This window comes from Parasteatoda tepidariorum, chromosome 9, assembly GCF_982258835.1.
Source record: "Parasteatoda tepidariorum strain Cologne lab strain chromosome 9, Ptep-v5.0, whole genome shotgun sequence".
NCBI classification, from domain to species: domain Eukaryota; kingdom Metazoa; phylum Arthropoda; class Arachnida; order Araneae; family Theridiidae; genus Parasteatoda; species Parasteatoda tepidariorum.
In genome coordinates, this window is record NC_141763.1 from 36,173,322 (window position 1) to 36,192,429 (window position 19,108).

The window sequence follows — 19,108 nt, forward strand, 5'->3', positions numbered from 1 at the left end:
AACATTGAGAGGTTTGTTGTTGTTGTTCATTTACGTCGCACTAGAGCTGCACAATAGGCTATTGGTGATGGTCTGGGAAATATCCCTGAGGATGATCCGAAGACATGCCATCACAATTTTGATCCTCTGCAGAGGGGATGGCACCCTCGCTTCGGTAGCCCGACGACCTGCACGCGAAGTCGAGCACTTTACGAGTGAACAGTTTAACGAGGACCAATACCGCACACCCTCGGTCCCTACGCAGGCTGATTCAAGTGGTCACCCACTCGCACACTGACCGTAGCCAGTGATGCTTGACTTCGGTAATCTGCTGGGAGCCGTGTCTTAGCGATCAGTTCGCTGCGGGACTGAGAGGTTTTCAAGATAAAAATTTATAGTCGTATAATCATTTCGGTAAATTGAAAATAAACTATTTAAAACCCTTAGTTTTCTAAATGTGATTTTTTTAAAAATTTCAATTTTAGCTAAAATATAGCTGTTTTAAAAAAAAATTACGGAGTTTTAAAAAATTATTGGGAGGGGGGTAAGTGTCTCCTAGGTCTCATCTTGAAGATACGCATATGTTTATAGCAATACAATTTAATTTATTTACCCAAATATATCATGAAACTGTAAAAACTAATTTAAAAACAAAACAATATTAAATAACAATACGCGTTTTTTTTCTCATTTATGACGTATCTGTAAGTTATTTATGAGAATCGTAACTGAGTACCCATTGTGTGAAACTTCATCGGTTTAATTATCGTGAATTCATCTTGAAATTCATTTGCTCTGAAACTTTTCTTAGGAAATGAGAAAAAATAACGCGTTTGATAGTCTTAAGCATTTTTTAGAATGGGGTGGGGGTAACGCATTAGATATTTCTCAAAAATTATGCAAACATTTTAACCTAAAATTAAACTTTCAAATATTTCAAAGATTTTCATTTCTCAATGAGCACATCCTTTAATATTACTTGCAGAAAATTATTTTTTCAGAAGTATCTACATTTTATTATAAAATAAACTGAAATCTTTCTTTTGCTGATTTTCTGTTTCAAAAAGTAAGAGAAGATCAACAAAAGGAGTCATTACTCACATCGATTGACAATGTTGGAAATACCGCTAAGTCTTTCTTCTATTGACATTGCCCTCTAGCGGTAGTTTATGTAAATATTACCAGTCCAACTCTTGGCTGCCGTGAATTTTCAGGCTTTATTTCGGAGATACAGGAAATCTTCAGCTCAACTCCTCTCTATTTAATTGTGATTATTTTGATTTTTTCGTAAATTTAAGAAAGAGATCTGTATTGTGCTTTAATTTTTGCTACACTACGCTGAAGAAATTGAAATTGTTAACTCTTTATGACATAAAAACTGTGTCATGGCGTTAAATACTACGAATCACAATGAAATTCAACCTCTAATTGTCAAAACTGATAATGATTTACCGACATCTTCATCTGCTCTTGAATCTAACCCTTCATCACCTGTTCAAATCCCTGGACGAACTATGGGTGACTCTTTGTGTGAATTCATAGATCAGCTCGAAGATTACACTCCTACTGTCCCTGAACCGGTAGTTAAGCACTTCTTAAAGGCTGCTGGAGCTGAATCCACTGATCCTAGAGTTTCCAGGTTAATTGCTCTTGCTGCTGAAAAATTCATAAGTGATATCGCTAACGACGCTCTGCAACATTGCAAAATGCGAGGTGCTGGACAAAGTAGTAAGAAGGCAGCTAAGGATAAGCGTTATGTGCTATCGATGGAAGATCTTACTCCCGCTTTAGCCGATTATGGAATTAATGGCAAAAAGCCTCATTATTTTGCTTAATAATCCCAGTTATTCAGAAACTTTTCCACATAAACCGTTAAAATTCACCTCATCATTCATTTGTAATATTCAAAATTTGAAAAGAGTTATATTTGTATTTTGCTTTATTTATATTCATTAAAAGATTAAGTGCAGTCTAAAGTGAGTTTTATTTGTTTTATTCATCTTAGTATCAAAGAATTGTATTACTATGATCCAAATTCAGTTATGAATCTTACATTAGTGTATTAACTACTTCAATATAGAATATTTCGCCCTAAATTGATAAATTTTTTACATAAATTTTCTTGCTTGCATTCTCAAATACCTACAAATTATTTAATTTATAACCGACGTTAAACAGCCGACCCAATTTTGGGTTTACGACTACCAATGTTCAACGCTATAGTCGTATAATTTTAAACCCAATCGAGACGACAAGGGAACTCCAGGATCAAGTTTTGGGAGGACTTTATGATGGAACAAACCTGTATCTGCGTTACATGGAGAGGAACACCTCGCAGCAAGGTGGCTCTAAATTATGATTTTTCTACCACTGAACATATTTTGCATCAGCGCTGTGATCAGTGCAAGTCTAATGCGGAAATCATAACGACCAGCTCTCGCTGCGATTTGAACCAGGTTTACCTCACCTACAGGCTTTAGTAAAATCTCAATAACTGTGATCCTTCCATTACAAAGAGTCCTGATTTTTATCTCGTCGTCACCATGTTATTTTGAGACCCATTAGATCGTCTAACTGTACTGATTATTTTGTTACAGTTGCAAAAAATTTTATTATTTCACAGAAAAGCACTACAAAAGCATGTTATATATTTTTTATATATATATTTTCGATAGATAGCAAATGCCACCAGGAGATAATGCAAAAAAACATTTCATCTTATGATATTGCTGCTCAATAGAGATAAAATATCTTGGATTTTTTATGATTGGAGAAAGACTGATAGCCCTGTAGCAAAATTTTCTTGGCTTTCTGCAACCTACAATACTAATATTTTCTACCTCTCTAATACTAATATCTTTCTGCAAGATACTTTTGAAAATAACAAATATGCATGTTACTAATTTAAAGTTACAGGTCAACTTCAAAGAAAAAAAACTTTTTTAATTGATTGGGTAATATTTTTTTATTCTAATATTATGTCGATATTCTTGCATTATGTAGGGGGAAAAGACACTTATTAGTTTTTTCTTTTCTTTTGCAAATCATCACATCATTTTAAAAAAATCGTTAAATCCGTAGTAGCTACTGAAAAGTAAGATCGGCGGCAAAATCTCGGGCTCTTCAAAAAGAGGTTACTAAATACGTGTATTGGTTTTGTTGATACAGTTGTTGTAATAAATAATACAGTATTAATAATACTTGATTTTTAAAGCTATGTGTAAATCAATAGTAATAATTGCATAAAAAATAGAGTGAAAATTTCTGCAGAAAAGAAAACAAACTTTTTACTTCATTACTCTTTATTTCTTATTATCCTCAAATGAGAACTGTTAAATCAAAAGCATTTTTTTTTCACTCCCATGGGCAAGAAAAGCATCTTTCGAATATAATACTGAAAAAAGGGAAAAATCTTTCAAAAATTTCTGCAGGAAAGAAAACCAAAGTTTTTTTACTTCCCAAAGGAAAAATCTTTCTGCAAGAACTCCGGAATCTTCTGCGACAATGTCGCCACGATTCTGTCACAGGGACTAATAGGATCGCATTATTCTTAGCTTAGGTGATGTTTAGCATTATCTATGATGGTTAAAAAGATAGTAAAATATCTTGATTACTTTCAATATTGAGAATTTGAAGTGTTTATTGAACTTTATCCAAGAACGTGGAGTCCCTTATATGTATTCATAGCCTTTGTAAATTTCTTTTCAAGAGAGTCATGAATCATATTTTTTTTTTTTTTTTTTTTTTTTGCTCTCAGAACTACTATCTTCACTCTTTGCATTAAAATTTGTAATAGGTGGTTCATTTTCGAGATATAACACACATGGTAGACACATTTTTCTCTATTTAAGTTTTGCTTAGACTTTCCAGTTAATGTATGTTTTTTAACGGAATTGTCTGCTTATCACCTGTTTAACATGATATGCTTAGTAGAAAGAAGTGTATAGATTGAATAAATAGTGTATGAATATATATTTTTAAATAAGGACATTATTAATGAATGAATATTTACTATAATTTTGTATATTCACGTTATAGCAACCTCACAATGTCAGTTTTCCTTTGGAAAGCGCCAGTCATTATATCGAGTTTCAACTGCATACATTTTTCAGAAAGATGCTTATATTTAGTACTAGATTTATTTCTTTAAATGTGTTTTCATTGATCAAAACTAGAGAACTAACAATGCTACCGGTGTTCGAATTTTTCTACCAGGTGAGTTAAAAGTTATTGATAATTTCCTTTCCTTTAAATTCGGAAGTTATGGTATTGATTAAATGGTTCCCGGAGATTTATTTAAGAAGTAAACTGTGGCATATAATGTTATATAATATAAATTCCACATTATGAAGTTGCATTTTACAAAACTAATGCTTTCTATAGTCTAAGAGTCAATATAATTGATTTAATATATTTTTTAGACATTTTTTTTTTGTAAATTCTAAGATTGAAGACAGTAAAATTAGTGATATTTTTATAAAATATTTATAACTTTACTCTTCAAACTATTATCCACATCATACAAGTGCATCAAAACACAATGCAGAATAAACAGTAAGTCATAACTGTTTGTTTTTAATGTAAATCTTTGTAGCCAAAAGTGAGGTTTGATCGAATCTGCAAGATAGTGAACTTAATCTGAAAAAATTTCACTCCCTAACATGGATTTCTAATAAAGTGGCTTCATTAAATGTTAAACGAGAATAAGGCAAATATCCATTAAATAATGATTGTGGATCTGAAGATTCACAGTCTTTTTTTAATCACTATTAGATTCTGAAACAAATCTCACTTCCCTACATGGTTTTCTCATAAAGTGACTTTGTTAAACGAGAATAAGATAAAGTAAATTTCTAAGTCTGGTTTCTGTAAATTTATAAGTTATTTTCTAAAGTCTTTGCCAGAGGTCATTTTATTTGACATTACCAAGAATGCTTCTGAGAACTTTCTTTAAGAAATGCATTTTATAATTTCTAAATTGTGTTAAAATCTGTTTTAACAATATTCAAACTTCAGCCAATGGATTAAAATCTAGTTTTCAATTGCATAATCATTGGATATATTATTACTTATCTTTATTACTGCTTTAGTACTTATCTAATAATATATAGTAATGGAGAATGATGTTTTTGAACTTTTTAACTTACATTCTTAAACTTTAAAACCTTACCTTTTAAAGCCTTAATACCTTGTTAGCATTGCTCTACCATATAGCTTAACTTTTAAACACTCATTTTGCTAAGAAACTCCTGGGAGTGTCACATTTGAGATATTTATGTCTAATATCAGATATAAGTGCAATCAACTGATCAATGCAAACAGGATAATTATAATTCTTTTTAGTTTTATTACTTCTTTGTATATAATGTATTTGAGTTTGCAGCTATCAAGTCTTTTTTTGTTTTTGTGTTATTAAATTCCAATCATTCATTCATTCATTAGTTGTCATGGTATGTGTTACTATATTCATTTGCTTGATTAAATTTTTTATATATTTGTATTCTGACAAGATCTTTTTTAAATATTTTCCTTTTATCCAAAATAAATATATTGAGGTATAAATATTTTACACTACAGTAGTGTGTCATTTAACTGAACGCTAATTTACCCGTTTCTTTATTTTCAGACTATCTGAAAGGGGTCAAAAAATGGTTTCTTCTGTCCCGGGGTCCTTGAAAAGAAACTCTCATTCTCTTGCCCAATTTCAATGTGAGTGGCTTATAGTTTCTAACAATGAAACAGGTTTTGATTAAAGTTTTCAAGAAAACTTTTAAACACGCTATTTGCAATATGTTATAATAGGCAGTACTACAATTGCTAATTCTAAGCCTTAAAAAATTGTGAAGGAAAGTTCTCATAACTATTTTTTAAAGTTGTCCAATTATCCTGATATTCCGTTATCTGGATCATTTTTGATCCAGTTAATTGCCACTCTACTGTATTTCTAATTAAATTCAAAGTTTCATGTTTGTTGTACAATCTCTTGATATGATTTTTTTAAACATGTCTTGCAAGTTTATTTCAATAATAAGTTAGCCAATTTACATTAGCAGTAGATAATTTCGACATAAAAATAAATACAAAGTGTTTCAGATTTTCAGGTCCAAGCAACTGCCAACTCTGGTATTTAAGGCTGTAAATGATTTCTATCATAGAATCTGCAAGTGATTTATATAAAATATTTACAAATATATTTTCCATGGATAATTTTGTTTTATTATGTTATTCAATGTATTAATTTATAATACTGCTATATCTGGCAAGTAACTTAATATTTTTATAAATAATTTCATTACATTTTAGTTTTTATATTTTCTTTCTTTTTTTTTTAAATCTTTCAAATTTTAAAAATTTTCTATGCATAATATGGTATTTAGAACCCTTATTTGTATTCCTAAGTATCAAAAAAAATGGCAAAGGCTATGGGAAATAGCAAAGTCTATGAGTTTTTGCAGATTTAAAAATAATTGTGTTTTTGAAATTTCATAATTAAAATAAGTATTTTTAAAAATGGAGCAATTTTTAGCAAATTTGTTGTAGTCATTTTAATTATGGGTTGTTTTCCCTTTTTTACCAATTCCATGTTCGATTAAACCAACCCCTGTTTTTCAAAAGCAGGAATTTGTTGTAAGATTTGCTTCGGAAAATGCTTTTACTGTTAAGCATTTTTCCTATCCAAATGTGCCACTTTTTACCATTGACTCTGTCAATGTTAAAAAAAGGCATGTGGATGAGGATATAAAATGCTTTATTGGCGATTGAAATTGGCTACCTGTAGAAGTCGATGCAATAGTTTATAGTCATCAACCATAATTTTCAATTCTGCTACAAACTGAAGCCGCTTCTTTTTGGTATATTGAGAATAGCCCTCACATTTTCTTGGAGATCAAAGTTAAGGGAAAGGACATCCCATTCATGACAAGCACCCTGTTATCCAAAACTCACCACTGGGAAAATTTTTCAATGTAAATTGACGCATTATCCTACTGGAAAATTTGGCTTGGTCCACCAATTCTCTCCACAAATAGCAATAATAGTGTTTGAGAAAGAAGGACATGAAATTATTTTTTTCCCAGGAAAAGTCAAACTACACGGTTTTACTCCACTAAAGTAAAACCGGGTGGTTTGACTTTTAATGTGTTTGTATTCTTTGTAAGTCAAAACTATCTTGTTTTTAAAAAAACCATGCGCACTACTGTATTATTTTTTTGTTGATATTTTACTGCATATGAAAAGGAGGACCGCCTGGCTGGTAGAGTGTTGAACACATGTCCGAGAGGTCATAAGTTCGACCCCCCAGCAGCCGAAGACTTTCTATGTACAAAATGGGGACTGGTGCAAGCTAAATCTGTCAGGTTCATAAAGTCCTCCAAGTTCCCATGAAAAAATCAATTTCTCTGGAAGTACTGGATCTGATATTGTTTATGCTCTGGTTCAGGTCTAAATTGCGATTTGTGGATGGATGGTGTGTGAATGTGTCCTCCCTGTGAACGGGATGTGACGTATATATGCTGTCTCTGAATCATCCTCAGTGATGTTTTCAAGAACGTCGCTAACAGCCCAGTGTGCAGCTCTAGTGCAACGTAAATGGAAAGTACCGCCTCGTACCATACAACAAAGATTATATGTTTTCGAAGAAATTTGAGGACACACGTTGAAATATGGTAATATTTTCGTCCTCAAAATATTTGTTTTGTGAAGACAATCAACGAAATTCTAGGACTGACATCAAGATTTGAATGTCCCGTTGTGGACTGGTGGTTAAAACACTGTCCCCAGCAGATCACCGAAGTCGAGCGTCACTGACTGCGGTCAGTGTGTGGGTGGGTCACCACTTGGATTAGTCTGTGTAGAGACTGAGGGTGTGCGGTATTGGTCCTCGTTAAACTGTCCTACCGTAAAGTGCTCGACTTCGGGTGCAGGTCGTCGAGCTACCAAAGTTAGTGGGGGTGCCACCCCCTCTGCTGAGGATCAAAATTGTGATGGCATGTTTTCGGGTCATCTTCAGGGATGTTTCCTAGACCGTCGCCAATAGCCCATTAACTACGAAATAGCACAGAACTTAAGATTTGATGATCGCTGCACCCACTGTAATGAGGCATTTTACTGGGTGCGATTTGTTCACATGCAAAGAAAAACATCATATGTGAACAAGAATTTGATTGGCTAATTTGTTGCGGGTCAATATTTTTGCTCGCATCTCTGCATTAGCATGCAGCATGAATGGCCCTTTATAAGGAGCATTCAGTTTGCAATGCAAAAAAAATCGCATTTCCGAATTTAAAGATGTAGATAAGGATTTAATTAGCGGGTAAATGTATTTTATCAGTAGGTTCTCTTTCGCAAATGCGTTTTTTTCGCACGCAGTGGGAATGCTCCCATATAGTTTCTTAGCATTCTCGCACGTGTCAACGACATGCAGTGTGAGTCACCAATCACAACTCAGTATTATTTCCGTGAATGTCATTGCGCCAATCAGATTTCTAAAAGCGCCTGCGAGCTTTACTGAGAATTTTCCTTTGTCAGTCTTGCATTTTCTGTAACCGAGTTTGTAACGAACAGAAATAAGTCGTCGAAAACGTAGAAACATTTTTAAACAAATGAAAACTACCAATTAAAAAAGAATACGGTGTTTATTTCTGTTGTTATGTCTCTATTACCCTCCCTGAATATCAAGGTTGAGAAGATCACTCCAAATAAAAGTAACGAGCTTCTTCTGGTTCCTACTTCCTACGAGTATTCGATTAAACCCTTTCAACAAGTTAATTTGCCTTCTGCTTCATCATCTCAAATCCGCAATTCCAATTTTAAAGTTTCTTCACAAGATAGTAAGAATTTAATTGATTCTTCTGCTAATCGAGTGACATGCAATGTATTAGTTTCTGAAGATTCAAAATCTTTAGAAAATAGCTCGCATGGAGAATCTCAGCTGAATACAAACAAAAATAGTTTAGTGTATAAATGGCCATACAAATGCGATATTTGTTTCCAACCTTTTAGTAAAATACCAGCTTATATTTCCCATTATTACTCCCAACATCTTCAAAAGAATAATAAAGGAATTTCACTTCTTAAACTTTTATCATTATTCAATATTCCACAAAAAAATTTGAAAAATGATTCTACAGATTCAAACCATCAAGGTCTAAAATCTGTATACAGCTGTAAAATCTGTAAAAAAGATTTTAAGGAACAGTGGCTCGTCCAGCTTCATAACTTGAGCCATGACAATAAGAGTATCAATCTCATTGATACTCAAAGTAATGTTAATAAGCTTTTACCTTTAAAATTAACATGTGATAATGTGCCATCTCTTGTTTCTTCATCATCATACAGTGGTAACAATATATCCACCCCACAAACTGTTCATACACCTATTAAAGGAAATAATATACTTTATGTCATATATCCGTCTACCAATGTATTAACTGCACCAGAAATAAAATCTGAAAAGATATGTGAATCTGTTTTAAATTTACCTTCAGAACCTATAGCTGAAGCTCAGAAAGTTTCAGTATCTGAAGTTAAACTGAAAGTTGAGAGTAAAACTAAATATGTATGTGAAATCTGTAAAGAATCTTTTGTAGAGAAGTATTTGTTTAAAATGCACAAGGCTACTCATGGTATAGAAATTGTTGAAGCGAAATGTAAGATTTGCTGTGAAGTTTTTCCAAATAAACATCAACTTCAAAAACATCAACATAAATTTCATGCAGAAGAATTTCCACATGGGTGCCATCTGTGTCCTAAACGATTCAGGCTTCCTTTTAGGCTAAACAGACACATTAATTTTCATACTAAAAATTATCCTTTTACTTGTTCTGTGTGTAATAAGGGTTTTACTAGTGATATTGGCTTTAAAAATCATACCAAAATGCATGAAGAAGGTAAACTTTATCAATGTGATTTGTGTGGTTTATCTTTTCAGTATAAAAGAGGATTAGTTAATCATTACGTTATTCATTTTAAAAAGAACAGTAAAAAAAAATCTACTGTTAAGAAGCTGTATACCTGCGATGATTGTGACAAGACCTTTAAGAACAAATTCAATCTTAAAATTCATTCATTTGTGCATACAGGAAAGACTCCTTCAGAGCACTTCTGTAAAGATTGCGGCAAAACATTTAACAATGTATCGAACAGAAAACGCCATGAATTGATTCACAAGGGTGTGAAATTTTATACGTGTGATATTTGTAAAAAAGGGTTTGATAGGAAACAGAAATTCAACGATCATTTAAATACTCACTCTGGGGAGACGCCATATGAATGTAATCTGTGCAGCTTAAAATTCTGTCAAAAAATAGAGCTTACTCAACACATAGTTGAGCATACTGGGATAAAACCTTATTCTTGTGAAATATGTCTTAAATCATATAATAATAAAGGTTGCCTGAGAAGTCATGTGAAAGGACATTTGAACTTCAGAGCACATGTGTGCAATGTGTGTAATAAAGCTTTTCGAAGTCTTACAGATTTAAAAGCACACTATAGAAGTCATACTGGTGAAAAACCATATGTGTGTGAAGTGTGTCAGAAAGGGCTTTCAAGTAGATATGCTTTGAAAATTCATTTCAGGATTCATACAGGGGAAAAACCTTATGAATGTGACACGTGCCATAAGACATTTAGAGTAAAAAAATGTTTTGATGATCACTTTAAGACGCACCGTAATTGCAAAGCTCCGTCAACTTTGTAATTTAAAAGCTTTGATCTATGCTTCTGTTTTTTGAAAAAAGAAAGTCCTTTAACCAGAGCTCATTCTAGGCAGTGTAAACAGGGCGAAGCACCCTGCTGCCCTTTTAGTCAAAAGAATCCACCCTGTTGCCCCTGATGTAAAAGACTCATGCCTTTTCTTTCCTCAACTCTAATTTGTTTTCCCCTCAAACTCTACTATGGATTTCTTAAACTTTTGTTATTTTTAACTCTTTTTATTTAGTTTGTTGTTGCTGTCAATACATAGATTCAATAGCCATCATACCCCTTTGTTGCACTTGTCATTGAAAGTTTGCAGTTACTTCCACTCTCATTAAATCATAATTATTATTAATCATTTTAATTATTAAATCATATCTACAAACACTTAAAAACATACATTTATTATTTTATTAATATATGCAAGCATTTAAATAAATTACTAAGCTAGTTAACTCATTAACTCGATATATATGTTAATTTATTAATAAAAATTAGTAATTAATATGATTGCTTTGCTACTTTTACTAAAGTAAAGAAAAATTCTTTTTATAATTTACAATGTTTTTAATAGAACGTGTAAAGCCCATAGAAAGAAATTATTGCCTTTTTAGAATAATAATGCCCCTTTTTTAAACTTTTGCACCCTGCCCTTTTTTCTGCTTAGAATGAGCTCTGCTTTAACTAAGAACTAGTGTTTTTATGTCTTTGTATGCAGGAGTGCAAAATATCTCGGGGAGGGGGGGGGTAAATTCAGACAACCATGGGTAAATTTTTAGTCAAATTAGAAAAAATTGTTAAAAATTTTTTATTTTGAAAAAAATTTAAAAAAAATTTCCTTATAAAAAACTTTATGTCAATTTTATTAGTTTAAATTCCTTAACCAAGACCTTAAATTTAATTTAATAAATTATTATAATTTCAGTAGGTATATTTTGGTTTTTATTACTTTTAACATGCATGCTACTTTTTCATAAATTGCTTAAAAACTAATATTTTTTTTTCCTTTGCTAACGAAAAAGATATCAAAAATATTTTGAAAAAGTTATGTTAATTTTTAAAAAAAAGACTGTAATCTTTAGCGAAGTTTCAAACTAAAAAAAAACTGCTTTTAGGGGAAATATTAGACTGAGAATAATTTGCACCATTGCATCTATGTTATTTTATAATCCACTTGTTTAAATTTTTAAATGTTGTAATTTTTTATAATGTATGCCTGTTTTGTTAGTTCTTAGTTGAGCTTTTTTTACTGAATTAAAACTTTTTATTTATCTATCCCATGAATTAATTATGAAAGTTTTAACTGTTTTTTTAAAGTTGTATTAAGTACACTTTCTTGATGTATCCAATGTTATTTCATCTTAGATTACACAGTGATGATGAAGCAGGCTCAATCAGTAATTTAAAAATAGCATTCAATCACTATAGCAAGCTTATGCTTAAGATAAAATTTTTAAAATAACCTACTCACAATCTAAACTAAGATACAGTTTTAAGAAAATACATTTGGTACATTTGCAATGTAGTACATAGTTTCTTTTAATAATTTACTTTTAGGAATAATCATGATCTATTGGATTGAGAATATTTAATTCATGTAACTTGCAAACTCCATCCTTGCTCATATCAAGCCTGATTTCATTGTTAGTACACAGCGGCCTTATATCTAGTGCCTTGCATACTTTTATTTACGGCCGAATCAGAACTTTTAATTTTGTAAATACCATATCTATACGTATCCTAGCAGCAAAATAGCTTTAGCCTTCATCAGACCAATATTCACAAATCTTGTTGCAATAAGGGTTCGTAGGGCCATTATTTTCCGATATTGGCCCTATATAAAATTATCTAATTCATTCAATATTTTACAGCCAGTTTACAACCAATATTGGCCCTGTATAGAAATTGTTAAATTCACCAGATATTTTATGTTCATTATTCATCCAATGAACGCCCTATATTGGCCCCATAAAGACCAATATTGGCTATCCCCTCTGCAGAGGATCAAAATTGTGATGGTATGTCGTTGGATCATCCTCAGGAGTGTTTCCCTGACCGTCGCCAATAGCCCATTGTGCAGCTCTAGTGCGACGTAAGTTAACTACAACTACAACAACCAATATTGACCCAATATAATACCCATATTCAGTCAATTTTGAGCCTAACTGGGGCCAAGGTAAAATTCTTGCTAGGGTAGATAAAAGCATTCTCATATAAGGGAATAAATTGATGTTGCACTTTCACCAGGATTTATTTTTCATCAGGAAACAGTAAATATGTGTCTTGTAGCTAGTCAAAAACCTTTAAACATAAATAAATAAAATTGAAATGCAAAGTCACAGTTCCTTTCTCTAATTTTTATTGCGATTCCTAGAAGCAGTTATTATATTGTGGAACCAAGTTTTTTTTCTTTCCCATCCTATGTTATTATTTTCTGCCGCCGAACATAGCCAGAATGTTACTTTTTATTCTGATTCTTTATTAATTATAAACTGTTTTCTACCCAAAAATGTCACTAATTTTGAAAATAATTTTGGCCAAGTGATTTTCATTTAACATTTTGTAGTAAATGAAAAAGAACTGAACATTTTTGGGAAAGAAAAAATATATATAAAGGAAGAAGAACTCATAGCAAGTGATACTCTGGTTCATGCATTTGTCGACAATAAAGAAGTGTAATATTGAAATGGAAAATTTGCCCTACAATTACAATAAATGGCTTTTCAGCATTATGGACAACTCAAAAATATGTGCTAGTTTTTAATATTCCAAAAAAATTTTTTTAGACCTATTGAGTCCATTACAATTAGTTAAAATTGTAAATTATGTTTATTTTTCTTATGTTATTTTTAGTATGTTTCTTACAAAGTTACATTAAAATGACTTCTGTTCACTTTCATGTCATGTTCTGTACACTCGTGTTCTTTTTCAGAGATATTGTACATCAGTTTATATGTATTCAAAACAACTAATTCAACCAAACTATTCATTCATTGATCCCTTTCAGATAGAGAAAGGATTTTATTTATGGAGTACCTATAAAGTTACTATTAATTTACATAGAATTATATGTTCAGAATTTCCTTATTTATATTATTTCCTTTATAACTAATTAATATTTTTGAATAATTTTTGTTTTAATTTTCTTCACTGAAATGTGTTCTGTAGAACTCAATTACTGAATTTTTAATTTTAATGTAGGCATATTTAAAACTTGAACTGTGAAGAGCTTTAAACTTTGACAAAGTTTTAAAATTACTTACAACCTTAATATTTAAAACTTAGTAACTAATTCCAATGGAGCACATTTTAATGAATAAAATGAAACAAGAAGTATCTGAAAAATATTTATTAGTTATTGAATAAATAAAGAAATTCTGGGTGTATAATTAACCTTAGGTTAATATGGAGGTAGTAAATTATTATTTTTTTTCTTCCAAACTGAATAGGACCTTTAAATCTTCCTTTCCTCCAGCTTTTAATGGAAATAAGGAAATCAAAGGTAAAACTGTTTCCTTTAGAATGAAAACTCTTATCATAATAAGAAGAAATTAATGAAATACTGTCCCCTTCTCCCTCTCATACAAAAATTAATATCTCCTTCCAATTTAGATTGCCAAAATTATAAAGTTAATTTTGTTTCATTGACGTTATTTTTGCATTTGCTACTGGTAGTGGAAAAATATTATATGGATATTTCTGAGTTTATATAGATTCCCATAGCAGAATCGCTTCGACATTGCCGCAGAACGATCTACAAAAGAACTTTTATTTTATGAAGTAAAAGCAGAAATTTACACGTCAAATTTGGTTCGCGCATTTATATAATCATTTTTTGAAGAGCTGAATATATGCCGATATCGTAAATCCATTTGATTTTATTTTTCGGCAGTTATTGACATTGATTTTCATGTGGCTTTTAGATATCGTGATATATTTCAGGCTATATGGGAAATTTTCATCATTTGCTTTTTAAGACAATGATTCTATTGATTTTTTTGGCAGTTATTGCTTTTGATTTCCACAAAGTTTTTAAAACCCTATATATTTTATGCGATATTATTTATTACAACAATTAAATCTTGAAACAAAACATACATTTGAGCAACCCCTTTGTGAAGTGCCCGTTAATCTGTTTTTCGATAATTAGTGCTACAGATTTCATGATTTTTAATTATTTTTTTAATGTGATAATGATTTGAAAAATGCGATTAAAGAAATAATTATTGCTTCCCCCCCCCCTAACAAAATTCGAGAATATCGCCCATGTTAGAATCTAAAAAATATTACATATTTAATTAAAAAAATTATATTGTTTTTTTGTTTTAGTAAACACGGCATTTTTGTTACCTTAAATTAGTAGCATGCATCTTTGCTATCATTGAAAGTATTATAGAAAGATATTAATGCTGGAGAGTTTTGTCGCAGAATGCCCGAAAAATTCTGCCACAGGGATATAAATAATAGTATCTTGGTGTAAAATATATATATATAGTGAAAAAAAATTTTATTTCCAATGGCAGATTATAGACAGTAACAGCATACCTAAACATCTAATAAAAATAAGAACAGAAACAAAGATGCAGCAACAGAGTCTATTAATCACAACATGTCTCTAGCTTCCCAATAGCGTTCAGTGATAGAATTTCTGCAAATTGCAGAGCAGCGGAGAAGGTGCGTGGAGTCCATGTCCTCATGAACTATATAGTGAACATCAAGATGATATTCTAAGCTGTTTAAGATAGATGTTTCTCTGGAACCTTTGGTTTGCACTAATGACTTATCTGGTAAAAATGGTGTCGCTGAAAGAAATGCAAATTTGATACCGAAATTCAGGAAACGCACACCTCGCTTTATCAAACATTGTTATGAAATTGTGCTATGCCAGTAGTTTCTAGATATTGTAAGTAAGATTTTAGCTTAAACTACATTTTAATTCAAAGGTTTCAGGACAGATGCCTGCAACAATTTTTTAAAATGTTCCCAAACAGAAAGTATTTAAAATGAAAATAGTATTAAAAAATTCAAAGTCGGATTGTGTCTTGTTATCTGAGGGTTGACGTCTACCTACCTATTCTCTTTGCGTCAGTTGGCACATATGGCCCCTTTTTCCAGCGCTACTTTTAACTAAGTTTCATGAGCTGTAAGTGCTACAACTTGTTCTCAAATAGTGAAAAGGTGTGTCCCAAAAATTTACCCTATTCGGCAAATTTTGCTTGGCTTTTGGGCATATTTACGAAAATTCATTTTCCTTTATTGTAAAGAAAACACAAATGAAATTGTGAACAAGTCTTACTTAGTATAAATTTCTTAATTTATATGGTGAAATTAAATTCTAAAGCTTTCAGGTAACGTATTACATTTGTAATTCGTTACCTGAAAGCTTTATCATAACGAATTACAACTGAAGAAGATGAGACTGAAATCAAAGTTAGTTTGATTACCTAATGAAAGGTAATGCTTGCTGCCTTTCGGCCTCCCTTAACTTCGTCTTCTACGGCAATCAAACATGTTTGGATGTTCTCAGTCCACCTTCCTCACTAATGATTTCCCTAACTAAATAGTATTTTTCTCTCGCTTTTATAAGTGCGTTATAATTACAACCTTTAATATGTTTAAATTTTTTTCTTCATTCTAGACTAGAATTCTAAAAATTTGCGTCAATGTTTTGTAGATTATTCCTCATAACTCACTGCAGACCAGGTAATGTTTTGACAGTTGAGAAAAGAAAAAAAAAACATATATAAAGTATTTATTTTTGTAACATAATTTTGTTTATAATCAGGATTATGAAGTGAATAACTCAGAATATTACTCTTTCTCACCTAGTATTTAATCTCTATTTTTAACTAACTTTGAAATTCTTAATGAAATATCCTGTCACTCGAAATTCTGCTTAAGGCTTTTAAATTTGTATCTTAATGAAAGATTAAAAATGGCTGAATTTTCTTGTACATGTAGTTATATTATTTGATACAGAACTATTATTATATGCTCTATAACATTTTAATCCAATCTAATTGCGTTATTTTCATTCTTGTATATGTTCATTTGTTTGTAATAAAATAGCAATGGAATAAATGCAAACTTTTTTTAAATTCTCGCTTATTGTTGTTTTCTTTTCACTTGTATTCTTCACACCCACATGCAAATGAACTTCTTTCTTTTATTTTTATTGAACCTGGCAATTTTTTTACAGCTTTCAAACCACTCTATAACTTTGCCTATACAATTTTTTTTATATATATTCTGGTATGTTCTTGTCGAATGACTACGTATCAACTGTCTTGAAAGTAATGTGAATCAATTAAAAAACATTTATTGATCCCATCGGGATTGATACAGTACATAAAAAGTTTTTAAAATCTCCTAGCCGGTGCATCGCTTCCAACTATAGTTGGAAGACATTGATAGTCGGTTAGGTTTTTTTTCCGGAAAATCCTTTAGATTTAATGTGACCAGATTTCTGACCATGATTTGAGAACAAATCAGTGGAGAATCCTCAAAAAAAAAAAATTTCGAGGATACCCATGTATTTATGGAAAATATTAATTACCTATGCGTAATTAAGCTTTTTTTATTAATAACAAATCCAGAACAATCTACATCAAACTTAATATCATTACTAAGCAGTTTTGATATATCATATGATATTCTGCTTTTGTTTAACACTTGTAAAATGAAGAAATTCATGATTATTAGTTCATTTTTTGTTTCAGACGATTTTTTGTTCCATGCCTTTCGATAGTTTTCTCCGAAATTTTCTCCCGAAGACAAAATTATCTAGATTAATGAAACATGCGCACTTTTGATTTTTTATTCTTTTTGATATTTCACCTAATATTAAAAGCCTTGATATTTCGGACAAATTGAGGACTTTTCATGTTCCCGGTGATTTTAAAAAGTTTTCAGGACAAAACTATTGAAATTCGAGAACTGCCTTCGATATTTATGGTCATTTGAGCCAACTTTTCTTTAGATACTTTGAGCAAAAGACTTGGTACTTATTAACTGAAGCGAAATGATGTCCTTTCATAAAATTTTCAAACTCTGTAGGAACTGGAAGAATTCTGGAGAATCTATGGTTTGACACCTTTGTATGGGCTATGACACAATGCGGAATGGTAATGCTTTGCATCACACACTTTTCTCAACTGCAAGTTGTGCATCAGAATTCTTGTGAGCAGGGCCTGATTTATCATTAGGCCTGAGAACCCAGGCCTAGGGTTCCCACATTTCTGGGGGCCCGCTAAATGTTACAATTATATAATTATATTATCTCTCTATTTTTTTTTTTTTTACTTAAGAATTGTATATTAAGAATAAGAGTTAACAAAAATGGAATAACCTTGAAGCATAGTTTCTTAACCTGTGGTTCATGGACCCCTTAGGAGTTCATGGGGTCATATTTTAGGTGTCCTAATTTTTAAAACGTTTGGATCAATAATATTTAAACGACATTAATCTTTTTTTTATTTCTAAAAGGTGAAAACACATACATATTTGAAACTAAGTGATTTGTGATTGGTCGTAAGCCACCCCGTGATCGAGATACCCTTAAATTCCGCACGGACTGCCCGTAACCCTCTAATATGTCTGTCATAAAGTCCTTGCTAAAAATGGATTTCGACTTAAAAACACTCGAAGAGTTCTGGTCTTCTGTGAGAGAAGTCTACCTATTGCTTGTAAAGCGAGCTATGGCAGCTATAGTTCCGTTTGCTACAGTGTATCTTTGCGAAGCGGGATTTTCCACACTTGTGACAATAAAAACAAAACATTGAAATCGACTGAATGTTGAACATGATATGCGAGTTGCTTTGTCGAAAACCATCCCTCAATTCAATTTATTAATTAAGGAAAAGCAGCTTTCCTAGTCCCGCAGTGGACTGATCGTTAAAACACGGTTCCCATCAGCAGATTACCGAAGTCAAGCATCACTGGCTACGGTCAGTGTGCGGGTGGGTGACCACTTGGATTAGTCTGCGTAGGGACCGAGGGTGTGCGATATTGGTCCTCGTTATACTGTTCTATCGTAAAGTGCTCGACTTCGCGTGCAGGTCGTCGGGCTACCGAAGCGGGGGTGCCATCCCCTCTGCAGAGGATCAAAATTGTGATGGCATGTCTTCGGATCATCCTCAGGGATGTTTCCCAGACCGTCGCCAAAAGCCCATTGTGCTGCTCTAGTGCGACGTGAATGAACTACAACTTCAACTTAAGTTTGGTTAAGAGGAAAAAAACTTCGTCGAACTTAAAAATCGTCGGGAAAAAGCTATTGTCTTGCAAAATAATGAATTATTAAAAATTCAATTATTAATTAATAAATTCAAATTCGTGCGAAGTAAAAATTCGCAACAAATGTAGGTCGGTACTTTATTTACGCCGCACTAGAACTGCAAAATGGGCTATTGGCGACGGTCTGGGAAGCATCCCTGAG

At 31.9% G+C, this 19,108-nt stretch overlaps 1 protein-coding gene across 1 annotated transcript; it reads left to right on the forward strand.

Annotated features, from left to right (window-relative positions):
- The first annotated feature begins 1,228 nt into the window (after positions 1–1,228).
- On the forward strand, positions 1,229–1,955 carry LOC107442079 (transcription initiation factor TFIID subunit 10). The gene has a single exon (XM_016055547.5). It carries the CDS (start codon positions 1,365–1,367, stop codon positions 1,812–1,814), a length of 450 nt encoding a protein of 149 aa, XP_015911033.1. The 5' UTR covers positions 1,229–1,364; the 3' UTR covers positions 1,815–1,955.
- Positions 1,956–19,108: the final 17,153 nt, after the last annotated feature.

Excerpts from the sequence above, each read along its gene's own strand:
- LOC107442079 (XM_016055547.5), top strand. The coding sequence starts at position 1,365 with ATGGCGTTAAATACTACGAATCACAATGAAATTCAACCTCTAATTGTC.